Raw genomic sequence first — 15,189 nt, forward strand, 5'->3', positions numbered from 1 at the left:
AATTTGGCTCCAAATTAGTCTAACTTCCCCTCAGCAGGCCACTGAGATTAAGTGAGTTGTTGCAGCTTGATTTCCCAACTAGTTTTCTGTTGAACTTCCCCTCAGCAGGTCACTCAACTCGAGTAAGCAATTGCAGATGATTTCCAGTTGGTTTCTGGCCAACATCTTCTCAACACAGCATCTTAACTTCCACTAGTTTCTGTCTAACGTCAGCAGGCCGTTAAAATGAAATGAGTTGTTGCAGCTTATATATATATATATATATATACTATTCCTGCCCACCTTTTGCAGGTCTGTATATAGAAGTAATTTTGTTAACCAGTTACTTTTACACCAATTACTGTCATTGCAGTCTTAATTATTTAATTACTTGATTGCCAATTGAATATATTTTCACTCCACTTGGGTTAAATGTCCCCATTTTTGTATTTAACGACAGCAAAACAAAGGCAAATTAATTAATTACGGGAACAAAAAGATTAATCTTCACTGTCATCTGATTATCTGCGTTTAACAGCTGTGCCTTAGAGAGAGAGAGAGTGGGGGAGTGTGGCAGGAAAGTGAAAGGAAGCCTGATTGTTATCTTCAATTTACTGACCTGCAGAAGTTGGACAGAAACTGGTAGGAAATTAAAATAGCATGATCAGCAGAAGTTAAGCACTTAATCAGACATTTCCTGGAAGAACATTAAAGAAATGATCAGATATGTATTAACTGCTTGATGGAAAGTAGCAGAATTATTATCATTAAATAATAGTGGGGTAATTCTTGATACATTTTGGGGGTAGTTATTGTGGTAATTTGGGGGTCATTTCCAAGAAATTTTGGAAAAAAGGTTTCTTTGTAATTGCAGCATCACCTCCTTACCATTAGATTTGCGGTCATATAGAAGTAGTACTGTATCTAATCTTAACTCACCGTAAAGGAGAATCTGAAGGACAGTCTGCATAGGCTGAGAGAGAGACTCATTTCTATGCCTGCTCAATTTCACGCAAAGCTCAAAAAAATGACTTTGTTTCAGATATTTCTGATTGAACAGACCCCGACATGACTTGAAGGAGATTCTGACATTGCTGTTAACCGCTCGTAGTTTGTACTCTCTGACACTGCGAAGAGTAGCTTAATGCAAAGTAATCCCACATTTTTTTGGACTTCACAAGAATCGCAATTTAAACTATTCTAAGGACACAACATGTATTAAGGGATTATGGTTTAAAGCGGGTGGGAGGTAAGAGGAGACATTTTTAAAGGCTTAGTCGAATGGAGAGGATAGACCTATCCGTTTGGGATATCGGCTCACCTTGCCAAAGTACAATCCATATTCCCGGATTCTGGAGATGAGAGCTGCATAGCACAAACATTATTAACAGACTGTACTATGCGCTTTGAATTAATTTTTTTTTTTTTTTTTTGGTGCATGAATCCTTGTCCACCCACTGTGTAGCATTATAAGTCAGCTATCATTTTAATTTTGATTCAAGGGGCTCTTCTGTGCTTTTTAGCTTTTTAACTCACTTCACATTCAAGAGAGAAAAACAAGCCCACCACCATTTCTGAACACATTAGAGAAGGTGCAAATTGTCATCATATAACTATGCCAGGAGAAGAGGTGCATCATAACTTTGCATGTGTGAGCGTGTGTGTGTGTGTTTGTGTGTGTGTATGTGCATTTCATGTAACCGTCATAACATCTATAAAATGTTTCCGCTGCTGTGAAGCATTTTATTCTTCCATTCAGCGATGATTGTCCATAATTATCGTCAACGTGATAACAAGAGCAGGCTTTTTGTGTGCACATTTGTTAGCTAACTGTAAACCAAGGCTGTTAATAACTTTGGATGAACTTTATGGGTAAACTTTGAGCCTACCTCAGCTACATCGCTTTTTTTTTCCACACTCCTCTGCTGCCTGCCATGCTTCACTAATCAGGAGCGAAAAAGCAGCAAACACCTGTTTAAAAATGTGCCTTTTGTGTCCTCTGTTCTTGTTCAGTCGCATGTTGCACACCTATGATGGCTGGTACACAAAGAGGTGAGGGTACCTCCCCTACAACAATGCACATGGCTGACAATCACATTTCTTTTTTTTTTTTATTCTCAGCGCTTTCTGAATAGTTCACCTGAGCTGGGAGCAGTGGTGAGAATAAGAAGCTGCCTCTGCGGCCCAGCTGTGAATTATTCAGCAGTCAGCCATGCTTGCAGAATCCGGTTTCCTTTATGTCGTCTGCAAGGCTCAGCTATCAGATGACCAAACAGTCCCCATGTCAGCTACAACACCTGACACACCCCTCTATGTGCCTCTCCTCGTGACGCACCTTTCAAATGCTCCACAGAGTGCTATTAAAATAAACACTGTCCTGTTGTTGACCGCAGCCTCGCTCAAGTGTGTTATCAGCAACACAAACGACAGCCTGACAGCAAGTGACTGAGTGACACGGCTCCCATGCGACACAGATGTATGTATAGCGTATGGAAATGAATGACACTGTCATCTGGGATTCTTCAGACGGTTATCTGTATTATTCACAGTTCCATGTGTTCATAATACCAAGTGACTGCCTGCCATTTCCTTGTTGGGCAGCAGTCTTGAGCTTCTCTTTAGAGAGAGCAATTTAAGCATCTGCTCTGGCACAGAGAAGGACCTTTGATCTGTGGCATGGCTGTGCAAACAGATGTATCCTGGTTATTAAGTATTTGATAAATGTCACCTATCATCACTCCCCACCCCTTATTCAAACCCTGTTTTCCTCCCGCAGCTCCAGCCATGTGTCTGAGCGAGTTAAGGGGTGTGATCTATCATAATATTTCACAGAGATTTTCAGAAATTGGCATTAAAGAGCGTGACCTGAACCACTCCTTTTCACATAAACACAGAGTGAAAGCTGCAGCAACAACAACAAGATGGCTCGAATAAAGTTGGGATTAGAGTTTATTCAGAAAGTTGTTTTGAAGACATTAGGGGAAAAAACTTGTGTGAGTCAGACTGTTGCATAAGCAAATATTGATCTATGTGGTATTTACATATTCTGTGTATGGGTTTTGAATCTGCATCTGCCTCGACACAGGTGGTGCATGACCAGTGCTCCGCCTCTCCAGAGCCAGGGATGCAAATAGCTCCTCTACAGGTATCACTTTCCACTTGATCCTCTGGGCAGCAGACGCAGTCATCAGATCACAGCAGCTCTTTAACAATGAAAGCCAGACAGCATGCTACCATCAGCTGAGACGCATCGACAGTAACATTCAATAGGATCAGTCAACCAGTCGTCCCTGCCATCACTGCTACAGCTATGCCCATCGCAGAGCTTTTGGGAGTCCAGTTCGACATGCAGCTGCTGTTGAAACTGAGCCTTTCTGTGGCTGCGGTGCTGCTGGTGTCTTGGGCCTACAGGTTTTACAGCTCCAGGGAGGCGAAGAAAATTCAGGTCCGTGTCAAAGACAACAAAGAGACAGAAAATGCCACCTGCCAAAACTGCAAGACGACTCTCCGCTGTCAGAACTCGCAAAAGCCTGACATCAGTGTCGAGGCCGAGCAACCCAGGCCCTCGCACACATCCTCAGCCACTGACGACCAGACATCCGACAACATCGAGGAAACGCCAAGCCAGGCTGAAAAGAATGAGGATGCATACGGTGACAAAGCTTTCGGCTTGAAAGGAGAGATCCTCACTCATCAGAAGCCGGCGGAGGTTGCCACCAGTAATATTTCATTTGGATCTGCTTTGAACCTTCCTCATCCAGCAGAGAGCGGGATAGCCAGTACAACGGGGCGCCGCTCCCCGTGCTTTTTGCAGAAGCTGGAGGGCAGCGTGGGTGTGGGCAGGGAGTTAAGGCAAGACTTTGAACGCCAGGGGGCTTACTCCAGCTTCCTCTCCAAGGCGGAGATCAAAGTGGAGGATGCGAACGTGGTGCTGGAAGGAACAGGAGACCAGATTGTGCGCGGAAAGATATATGATTATTTTGTGGAATCTTGCTCTCACTCGATTACAGACTCAAATACTATGCCGGGCCAGTTTGAGAGAAACTCTGAGTCAAACTCGGGGGAGTTTGGAAGTCGTGGCAGTAGCCCTACAGAATCTCCCATCATTATGCGTGATCTGGTTTTACCACAAAGAACTGCTGAGGATTCGTCCGCACTGGGAAGCCTCAAGCTGAGGCACCCCGCAAGGCCCGCACTCCTACGCAAGGAGAGCTATCTGTCTGCAGCTGAGCAGTCTGAGCTCTCCATCCCCTCTCTAACATCAAGAGCCTCAACTCAAATGACTCACACTGTGGTCTCAGCCAGCGATGAGACCATCTCTGTTCACACTATGATCTTTAGCTCCACAGACAGCAAAGATCTTAATTTGAGGGAGGGGGCAGATCTAGAGTCTGTAACAGGGGCTCCATTTCTACACCTTCCAGCAAAAGCCCTTGACAGCATAGATTTTGAAAAGTTGAGGAGTCAACTTGATCTGGGCAACTGTGTGGAGACGCTGTACTTGGCTAAGAAACACGGACAGACCTCTGTGCAGCAAGCAGCCCTGGGAGTCATGTCAGACAACTACCTACAGGTGCTCAGGGAGCCCAACCTTTATGGTCGGCTGATGGCTGGGGAGCGGGAACGAATCCAGAAGCAGAGAATGAGAGGGAGAAGGTTCGTCATGGTGGCAGACATGGACCCACAGGACTGGGCGAGGAACACAGCAGGACAGACAGCAGAGACAGAGCAGAGGAGGACATCCAGTGCAATGTACTATTATGATGACTACAAAGATGCCTGGCATACACTCTGCCTCATCCCACCGGAGGTCATCTCCAAAGCCTGTGCCATGTGCACAATGGATAACTACTTATTTGTGGCAGTGGGCTGCCAAGGCACAGACAGAGAAATGACACCCTCAAAGCGAGTGTTTTGCTACAATCCTTTGACATCCATTTGGAAGGAGATCAGTCCCATGAATGAAGCCAGGCCACGCTGCAAACTGGCAGCTCTGGAGGGCTACATCTACGCCATCGGAGGGGAGTGCCTTTCCTCAGTGGAGCGCTATGACCCGCGATTGGACAGATGGACGTTTGTGGCTCCACTGCCTAATGAGACATTCGCTGTGGCGCATCACGTCACAGTGTGCAACGGAGAGCTTTTTGTTTCCGGGGGAACGCTCCGATACATGCTTCTGCGCTACAGCCCCAAAACCAACACCTGGAGGCCAAGTCTGTTACTCAGCAGCAAAGACAGAACTGCAGACATGGTCGCTGTGGGGAGATTTCTGTACCGGTTTGATACCAACCCGCTGCTGGGTGTCAGCGTGTACCGCTACCACACAGTGGCTCGACTGTGGTACGAGTGCAGCTCCAAGCGGCTTCAGCACTGCCCGGCCTTCCAGTGTGTCAGAATGGACGACAAGATCTTTTGTGTCAGCCGCCAGTTCACCATGAGGTTTGAGGCTGATGAAATCTCTCCTGCTTTCATGGATGAGACTTTGAGTGTCCTCACCGCGGCAAAGGGCATACTTTTCCCCTTTGTCCTCTCACTACCTGATAAGAAGCCCCGGCAGACCAGCGTTTAACGAGAACTCAGTTTTTCATCGATGATGAGATTAGGCGGTGATGGAGTATCCCTACAAGTTTCTTGTTGACTGAGTGGGTTTATGCTGAACCCCAAATGATGCAAAAACTGTAACCACGGTGTTGTCATTTCTCTGAAGTGTTACCAGGATCACCTTCCCACCAAGCTTCTGTTTCTTTATTTGGCTGGATTGGGTATTACACAAAGAAATGTGTGTTGCTTATGTCTCGGCTCCCGGCAGTAGACGTGAAGTATGAGACTCTCAATGGTAGTCAAACTATTGTTTGCTTAGATTTACGCAGGGTGTGCTGCCATGTAAACTGTTTGCTTCTTGATTTGCCACTCCTTCCTGCCATTAACTCAGTTTTATATCATCCCAGATGCTTAACCTCTTTCGCTATAAAGATAATTCATAAGTAAGACTAGAAGTAAATGAGTTCATTCAGCTCTAACGCATTACAGAGATTGGGCAATATAGCGATAATGTATCACTGCTGCGCCGTGTAGGGCACGAGTATAACTTACACAGTGGCCTGGATACAATGCAATTATCTACAGTTGCTCTTTAAGTATGACAGGGTATAAATGGGTTTGTCTTACATTATAAATAGGTGTGCTTGTAAAAGCATTCGTCATTACTTTTGAAACTCTTCCAACACTCAGACTTGAAGTTATTTTTATAATTTGAGCCATTCTCCTTTGGTAGCCATCTGTTTTAATCTTGACTGAGCTGATTGTTTTTCATTTTGACATCTGAGCCTCTTTGTTTTCGTCATCTATTGCTCCATAAACATCAAAGAAATACATTAATTTGTCATTCATTGCCCATTAATCCACAATTACTGGTATTAATCCACATGTCTGTTCCAGTATCGGTGCGGCTGATGATAACCAATGGCAGAATAACACACAGCAATCCAAACACAACTGGTTTTTATTCATTTTTTTTTTTTCTAAACGTTTAGGCAATTACATTAACGATGGAAATATGCATAAGGAGGATACAAATATTAAACCCCTCATTGTTTGCTCATTTGCAATCTTTCACTGTACACACTGTAACACCGGGGACCTCAAAGACACACTGACAGCTTTTCCGGGGAGTGACGTGCTGCTATAGCACCATCATGTGGCTCACAGTGCAACCACAGCAGTGCCCCGGGTCAGACACATTAAGCCGGAGACTTCCCACAAAACACAGAGACGTCATGTGACACGCAGGCATCAGGAGCACAGCAGAGTGACTAACTAGCTAACAGTGTGTGAAACAGAGGGCTTCAGCTGCACTGTAAGGCAGCAGGCAGGCGGGGAGCGGGGAGGCAGACGCAGATGGTTGACCATCAAACATAAGCATCTTTGATTCATCCTAATTAAACACTTTGATTCCCTGTAACTAAACACCTAATGGAATGAGAGTTAGACGTGTCCCTTCAGATGTTGCCTCGGATGACTCATGGCTTCTGGTGTCGCCTGAATATTCAGGTTAGTTCTGGCATCAACACCTTTTTATTATTATTATTATTATTTCTCATCCTTTTCAGATATTTTTCTCCCCCCACAGAGTATCTAGGGTAACACTAACAGCCCACTCTGAGTTTCAGACATTAACTGTGCGGAGAGAGGAAGAATTTGCATATAATTATCCTCTGGAAGGGGCGGACATAATTTATAGTCCCCACTTTTCTGCTTGTTGCACACACACACACACACACACACATATAAACACCGTAGCAAATCAGCACACAACACACAGTAAACTGTCTGTAGTCCTCACGGCGACATAATGAGAATCATGTTTAATTTTTTTAATTCCTTTTGATTTCCCAAATGGTTCTGTTCTGTTACATTTTTTTTTTCATGAGGCTGACTAAAAAGAGGAACCTCAGAGCCGCACCACTTTGATCACTGCTTCTAAATTAACAAGCAGCATGTGAGGCGATTCAAGAGCTACGGTGTCGCCTCTGAGCCTATTGTGATTGTGGACGCCGACCGAAACCGGGATCCGGGATTTGTAACAGGGAGCGCCCTCTCAGATCCAGGTCCTTGTTGTTGTGATTGGATGCGTGTAGGTGGCTGGAGAGCACGCGTGGAGCCCTGGAAAAGTGGCGCTGGCAGAAGGAACTAAGTGGGTGCCTTTGGTATGCTGACCTGTACACGGTCGGTGATGGGAGGTGTGACTGCTGCTTTTCCAAACGGGCCTTTGTGGACCGCGGAGGGCCAGAGCCGGTGTGAAGGGCTGTAAAGAAACCCAGAAGAGAAAGTTAACTACCATGTTACTGCAGCCATTAATTACACTGGTGAGTGATTTGGAACAATAAAAGGCATCTGGGGCCACCCAGATTTAATTGTTCATGAGCACAACTGCTGATGTGTTTCGTCCATACAAAATTTAATGCGCTGAAGTATGTTTGCTCCAGAGCAGGGCTGCTCGAAGCAGAGCCCCACAGGCCCAAAGTTGGCCACCAAAAGATTTGATTTGGAGCGTCAGATGTTTCCAGCAGAGGAGCTTTTCCAAGCATTGAATGGCTTTTTCATACTGTTTGTTTTGTGTGGAGGAAATTTATCTGCTTATGTGGGATCCCTAAAAATTGATAATTTTTGCATAATCCCAGTGGCAGGCAGAGTACATGGTGACGTCTGAAGTACATGGTGACTAAAATACAGCAGAAAATAAACACAAAATGGTTCCTTACAGCTTGTCTGGTGCAATCCCAGCCCGTAGAAACCCCGTTATCCCAAAATGAAATTGAAAAGTCATTACTCACCACCTCGTTAAAGCCAAAATCCTCACTGTGGCTGTTAAAATACAAGTATCAGTGTGCAGCCCATCAGAAGTGGGTGCAGTCAGCTCTACCCACATTAGGGTGTAAATATTGTCTTTTCGAATCAATGTGGGCTCTCAGGGATTCAGGAGACTCAGATTGTGCCGAAGGATCTGTAGGGAGCAGTTTAATGTTTTTAAAAAGTCCCCAGCTACTTCAGTTGTTTAGGAAAATGCTGCAACCCTGTTTTTTTTTTCATCATCATGGTTGTCAGTAGATGACGACTGGATTTTCTTTTTGGGTGAACTCTTCGTATGCTTCGCACCCTTACGTATCTTTATCATCATGAAGTAAATGTTGGCTACGCAATGAAGAGGCTATAGAATAATGACACCATCGCAGTTTAAATTGGCACGCTGTGAACCTCGCTTTCATTCATGCGATTTTTGTCTGCCGTCGGGTACAAAAACTCTCAGGAAAAATGAAGGCTGACTGGCAATCTTGTGAGGAAAGGCAGCCTGGCATTACATGAATGAATAAACGTATGGTTTGTCCTGTGTTGTTGGTAATTGCTACTCCGAGGTAAAATGGAAGCGATCCAGAAATAAAAGCACTTCAGAACACTTGTGGGTGGAAGGTTGTCTGTTCATATTAACAAAACAATACAGGTGTTTGCTTTTAGTTCACCTTTAAGTTTCAGTTTTGGCCCTCCAAAGGAAAAAAAGTTTGGTAACCCTTGCCCTAGATTTCATAGCGCTGGTGCCTGAATACTTGAATGTATAATTTCCCAGTTATAATCTGTACCGTCAGGCGGTGGTGGCATGGCACTTTAAACTGTGGTCTTACCACAAATTGGCCGGTCAGACCTCTCAAGCTGCCATGTCGAGCCGCTGTCTGGATGCCAGGGTCGCAGAGTGGGCAAAGCATTGGTGTGCTTATGCCCGTAGCTCTCTTCATAATGCGTGACCAAGTAATGAGAGGACGGTGGGGCATGGTGGGCAAACAGCAACTTGGACGGAAGCCCCTGGAAGAGACAATACACAGTAGCTTCGACTTGGCCTATATGCATAGGCCTTTCGTTGGATTAAGATATAGAGGGCATGACATTTCTTTTACAATAATCTTCAAAAGGCTCACTGTGTGACAGCAGCAAATTGCTCTAACTAGCCTCTAAGTGCCCAGTAGGACTGATGATTTTACGCATTTTTCCTGACTGCTGAGTCCGACCAGAAACCTGCTTTCATACAGAGTTTTATCACAGGCCATTATCTCGGCCGTCAATATTATGCAGAAGTGGCCACAACGTGGAGAAGAAAGCCCTGACTCGCAGGGCTGTGGCAGGCGTTCAATTGGTGTTAATGCCATGAAAGAGCAGTTTAAGGCTGACCTCAGCTCTCAGCAGGGCAGATCTTCTCTCAAAGACGTCTGGCTCGAAGTCCCAGTGGGGCCCGTAGTCCACACGATTGGTGCTGTTGTCTGTCTTTGGCTCCCGAGTGAACTATGTCGGACAGAATAAACAGACACCGCAAAGAGGAGAGAGGAGAAAGGAGTGAGGAGAGAGGAGGGTTGGTTGTGTGGGGGGGGGGATATGTGGGGACTTGAGCAATGAGCCCAGCACAAGGATCAGCAAAGCTCACACTTCAATATCGATCCGCACTGTTGTACAGTATTCCTTAAGTCATTTCTCCTCTCAGATCTTGAACCAGCAGCCCGTGGCCGAACCTCACGTCAATGCAATTAGTCTCCAGCTCAGGCCTCTCCCACCAGGAGGCTGTGCTGATGTAGCTGAACCGAGGCTGCCTAATCACTTTGCTATAGATTTGACTACCAGCTGAGGTGCTACAAAAACCCTTGGCGGGCTGCCACCGGTCTTACGTCATTTTTTTGTGTCGGCAGCATGAAAAAAGGCACAGTCTGTGTTCTCACACTCGATTTGAGTTGTGTGCTTAAATTAGAAACTGCTTATTTTGTGAAATAAGCAAGCAGAAATTCTCACCTGAAGCCTGTCTTCCGCCCAGTTGCCTAACAGCACCTTGTTTGCATACTTCTGCTCTATTCTCCAGCCGGTTTGGGCCCACTTATCCGGCGCCGCTGCTTTCAGGTTCATGCCTTACCTGCTGTCAAACAAACCTAACCGGGGACGTCTGAAGCCCTGTTAGGACACGGTTAGCTCATCAAACAGCATGTAGGTGGTTTCACCTGGCTCCATAATAGCACAGGCAGTGCAGGGGAAATAGGAGAGCTCTGTTGCCATGGCTACGGCAAACACTGAAAGGGAAGGCAAGCAGAGCATCCTGGAAGCAAATGGGAGAAGTCTCATATCTGTGCTAAAAAGAAATACATTCCTTAAGGCGAGGGCATGACTTCTACCTTTTAGCAGTATACTCTATATTGTTAAAATGGTGCCAGAGAGTGTGTGCAGACTTCGAGCCCTCAGGCTGCTTTTCATTTTCGGGAATAAAACAGGTGTTGTTTATAGATTTCTGTGTGTTTTTGTTTTTTCTTTTTCCTCCTCTGTGAACGCTCCGCTTTTAATGAAGAAGACAAGGAAGAAGACTCCACCACTGGAGGCCAGTTTTGTTTATTAAAATATAAAAACAAGACGGAAAGCAGAAGCACATCACATGATCCTATTTTGTGATCTTTACAGTGTTTGCACATAGTCAACGACACCATCGACAACCTGCAGTGCAGAGGGAAAGCTGAGCCAGCCCTGGTTAAAGAAGTTAATCATGCCGTGAAATCCTTCCTTCACATGCTGCCAGGTGACGTCCTTTTCCAAGTCAAGCAGCCGTTTTCTGTAAAGAATCCCATCATCCCTCAGGACATCGTACTCACAGGTCAGGATGAAGGTGGGCGGGGTCTTCTGGATGATGACGTCGTCCGCCAGTAAAGGTGAGACCTCATGATCCAAACCAGGTTTGATTGCGTGATACACTTCCCCGTCATACTCTGGGGTTGGTTGCTCAGAGACGCCCTGTGCGAGGCACTCAGGTGGTAGGTTGGAAGGGGAGAGCCACTCCTTAAAGCATGGCCTGAGCTCGGTGGGGACGTGAATGCCTTCCAACACGTCCTGGCACACAGACATGTCCCCATTGATGTACTGTAGGAAATAGAACGCCATCCGGCCACGAAACAATATGGGCACAGCATGATTCTGCTGGTATGAGGGCAGGTTGAAATCTGCCATCTGCAGGGCTGGGTAGATGAGGACCTGAGCGCAGGGGGACGGCAGATGTCCATCCTCTCTCCTCGCCAGCCTTTGGCACAGTGCTGCTGCCAGGTTAGCCCCAGTGCTGTCTCCTCCGACTGCCACTCTGCGTGGGTCCACGCTGAACTCTGCCTCAGCCACAGACAGGAAGTGACACGTCGCTGTCTCGCAGTCGTCCAGCTGGGCAGGGTACCTGTGCTCAGGGGCTAATCGGTACCTAAGAGAGGTGAGAGGGACGACGGAGGACAATATGTTGGATTCTGGCTCTGCTAGACTGAATAAGTTTTGGGATGTTAACGTGCTTTGTGGAAAAAGTTACCCTACCCAACAGAAACCACAATGGTGCCCGACTCTTTGGCGATGTGCCGACAGACTTCATCAACAGAATCTGTTCAGGATTAGCAGAACATCACAGGAAGCGAGATAAGTTATGATCTTTTAAAAGAAGCATCAAAGCACTGCGGAGAAAACATGACATTTCTTTGGTTCTCTCTCTACCTCGCTCGTCTTCTTTTATATATCCAGGCCACATTTATATTTTTAATAGAAATTAATTAGACACAAACATTATCTTACAACTGAGATTTCCTGGATGAAAAAAAAATTCAAAACATTTGCAGAGAAGTGTTCCTCAAGCTCATATATTCATGTCCGTCACAAAGTGGTGCCCCATCCTTGCTCGTGACCGACTGAGTCCTTCACACCCAATCATAATATTGTCACCTGTAACCAATTAAGCTAATTAACAAGATGTTTTTAGAGCATTCCACAGCCCTCACAGTCTTTTTTCTTCTGTCCCAACTTTTTTTTTCAAACATGTTGGTGGCATCAAATTCTGAAAAAGGCGCATATTTACAAAAACCAATGAATCTGATGAGATAAAACATTTAATATAATGTCTTTGAACTGTTTTCAACTGTGGCATATGGTGCCCTTCAAGAGATGAAACTTGGTACGCAAGTTCTCCGTGAGCGTGTTCAAGACATATCAAGGCCACGTTCTGGCCATTGATAAAATGCTGACAGTTCTCTTTAGTGCATCATCCAATTAGCACAAATTTGGCCAAACTGCTTTGAAATGTGATGTCATTGACCTCTCAGTGGAGCAAGAATGCAAATCTAATTTGACTGAATGTACTAATGAGGTATGAATGCAGTTTTACCACCTAAAGGACATTATGATTATTGCATATTATTGCTATGCACCCATTTCCATTTCCCCAACAGTTTTTTAGTTAATTACAATTTTGTTTGTTCATTTAAGTATTTGTATATATTTTACAACTTCCTTCCTCTCGGCTACATCTCAGAGGAAAATACTGTGTTGGTAATATACTTTGTTGGTTGGTTATTGGTTTACTGTTGATGGTTTTGTCACATATTCAACATTCAAAAATATGAGGATCTTAAAAAATGTGATGAATCGTTATAAGATCGAAGCGCCCAACAATTTATAAGATAGACATTTCTGGGTTTTTTTTTTTTCTGACTGAGGCTACACACCCAACACCCTTTTCTCCTTTTTTCAAAACATATTAAAACAACAGTAATGTTAAAGCTCAATCCTTGAGCCAAATGCGAAATGAAGTGTAGACTGCTCCACCACCAAGATTCAAACAGAGGAGAGAAACTCCATGTTACCCTGAATATATCTCTCATTCATGAGGTCAGTTTAATCCATTTTTGCTTCTCATTGAGTATTTCTTACAGTACGACATTTCCACTACATTACTTCAGTAGATTATCCGTGTACCTATACTGCCCGACACCCATCCTCCTCCGTGGAAATACACGAGTGCCCTTCTCAAGTCGTCACACACGGCGGTAGGTTCATAGACTCGCACTGGCACCTCTGAAAATGTCAGGTCCTTCACTCGCAGGCCCGCAGGAACTGGATTTAAGTGAGTCAGGAAGCAGGCCACAAACCAGCGGCTGAAGCTGACCTGTTGACAAACACCCAGACGGTGCAGGATCCGGCCCTTATAGGAGAGGAAGCACAAGTTGGACACGATGTTATAAACCCCCCAAAAAAGGGGTTGTTGAAGGGTAAAATCAAAGTGAAAGTTATTCTCTCTGTGTAACCGTATTTACTATGACAACATCAAAGCAGGAGAACAGATGACCTTGCTTTCTTTGCACCTTTGTTAGGCTTGATTTCTTATCTAAAATTTCTCTGATCTGAGCTTTATCAGTTGTTGGAGGACAAAGAAAGGAGAGCTGAAAAGAGTGGAGCTGATTTATTATTTTTTTTAATCTTGCGCAAGCAGAGGTCTTTTCCTTTACACTAAGGAATACGTTGTTTTAATGATAATAAAAAAGAAAGTTAATCATAACAGATACAATAACACGCAGGAAACACAAATTAATAAGCTTGAACAATTCCATGGATGCTGTGGATACTCACCACAATAGCTATGCCGACGAACAAGCCATGAACCATGTGCAGTTTCCCACTATTTGCAACCCCACGAGGAATGTCTGAATTCATCAGCTCGGAGTACACAAGTCCAATTACCAGAAGGAGGAAGGCTGCAACAAGAGCAGCGAAGCCAATTATTAAAATTGCCCAGCCGATGTCCATGGTGTTGCTGGTCTGCTCTGTTAAAGGCGAGTCATTAGGAGTAAATGTTTTATCTGCCCGCTTTCAGCCTCCTGCCTCCTGCCTCCCCTCCCATGTCCACGTGCAATGCATTCTGACCTTGGATTCACTTTATGACATGTTGGGCCTGTGTGGGTGAGCCAGGATGTGATACCTATGATTCCTCAACATGTTTTATGGGTTTGTTGTCAAAGTATTTATGTGTTTCGAAAAGAAACCAAGTTGTCCCTTTATTGTATATTACACAAAATATTGTTTATGATAACAGCAGTGCTGCATTGATTAGTTTAATAATCCATTGGTCAACTGGAAGAAATCGAAATGTCAACAGTTTTGAAAATATGGCAAACATCTGCTGCTTCCAGCCTCTTTGAAGGGGCTCTGTGGAAATTCTGTGTCATGCTCGAAGCCGGTCGTCAGTTTATGTTAGCAGACTCCATTTCTAAACTAACGTTAGCTACTGCTGCTCTCTGTTTGCGGAGCGTAGACAGGCACTGACACGAGACACATCAAAAACTTGCAAAAAGTCCTTTGGACTGTCGTGGAAAATCTGAACGTAGCCCTCAGAAGGAAATCCACAGTCCAGCAGCATCAAACAGATGAAACACATCGCCCACAGGCTTGTATAGACAACCGAGAGACAGAGAAGGTCTCATTTGTCTCTAAGTAACATGGAAATGGCAAAACAAATGGTTACATAGAGCCCATTTAATGCAAAGATTTGCTGCTTTTCTGTGTTACTTATGGCAGTGAATAAAGAGTCTTTGGGTTTTGGAGTGCAATTTGAAGACGTCACTTTGAGCTCTGCAGAAATTGTAATGAGCATTACTCAGAATTTCTTGCCAATTTATGGACATTGAAGTTGCAAATGAACATAAATATGGATGTACAGTAATTGATGAAAACGTGTCATGGGATACAGACACAGGAGTCATCGACAGCAAAGGATTACGACGATGCTCGGCTACTTCAGAGTGGATACAAAATCCTGGTTTTATTTATTGTGTGTAGTATTTTAACTTTGTGCTTCATTGCCAGATATCTTTAACTGTCTGTAGTTAACAAGAACAC

The 15,189-nt window shown here is 44.6% G+C and overlaps 3 protein-coding genes across 3 annotated transcripts; 1 reads left to right on the forward strand and 2 right to left on the reverse strand.

The window, feature by feature from the left end:
* Nucleotides 1-3,162: 3,162 nt before the first annotated feature.
* Nucleotides 3,163-6,351, forward strand: klhdc7a (kelch domain containing 7A). Its single transcript, XM_030419182.1, has one exon. The coding sequence runs from the start codon at nucleotides 3,290-3,292 to the stop codon at nucleotides 5,546-5,548; it is 2,259 nt and encodes a 752-aa protein (XP_030275042.1). The 5' UTR covers nucleotides 3,163-3,289; the 3' UTR covers nucleotides 5,549-6,351.
* Nucleotides 6,352-7,305: 954 nt separating this feature from the next.
* Nucleotides 7,306-10,571, reverse strand: cfap107 (cilia and flagella associated protein 107). The gene is made up of 4 exons (XM_030420978.1): nucleotides 10,306-10,571; nucleotides 9,697-9,807; nucleotides 9,156-9,333; nucleotides 7,306-7,783 (listed from the first exon to the last, which is right to left on the reverse strand). Exons 1-4 carry the CDS (start codon nucleotides 10,414-10,416, stop codon nucleotides 7,515-7,517), a joined length of 669 nt encoding a protein of 222 aa, XP_030276838.1. The 5' UTR covers nucleotides 10,417-10,571; the 3' UTR covers nucleotides 7,306-7,514.
* Nucleotides 10,572-10,888: 317 nt separating this feature from the next.
* On the reverse strand, nucleotides 10,889-14,125 carry aadacl4 (arylacetamide deacetylase-like 4). The gene is made up of 4 exons (XM_030419204.1): nucleotides 13,924-14,125; nucleotides 13,273-13,498; nucleotides 11,845-11,908; nucleotides 10,889-11,737 (listed from the first exon to the last, which is right to left on the reverse strand). The coding sequence occupies exons 1-4, from the start codon at nucleotides 14,098-14,100 to the stop codon at nucleotides 10,954-10,956; spliced, it is 1,251 nt and encodes a 416-aa protein (XP_030275064.1). The 5' UTR covers nucleotides 14,101-14,125; the 3' UTR covers nucleotides 10,889-10,953.
* Nucleotides 14,126-15,189: the final 1,064 nt, after the last annotated feature.

Source organism: Sparus aurata, chromosome 6 (assembly GCF_900880675.1).
Source record: "Sparus aurata chromosome 6, fSpaAur1.1, whole genome shotgun sequence".
Classification (NCBI taxonomy): domain Eukaryota; kingdom Metazoa; phylum Chordata; class Actinopteri; order Spariformes; family Sparidae; genus Sparus; species Sparus aurata.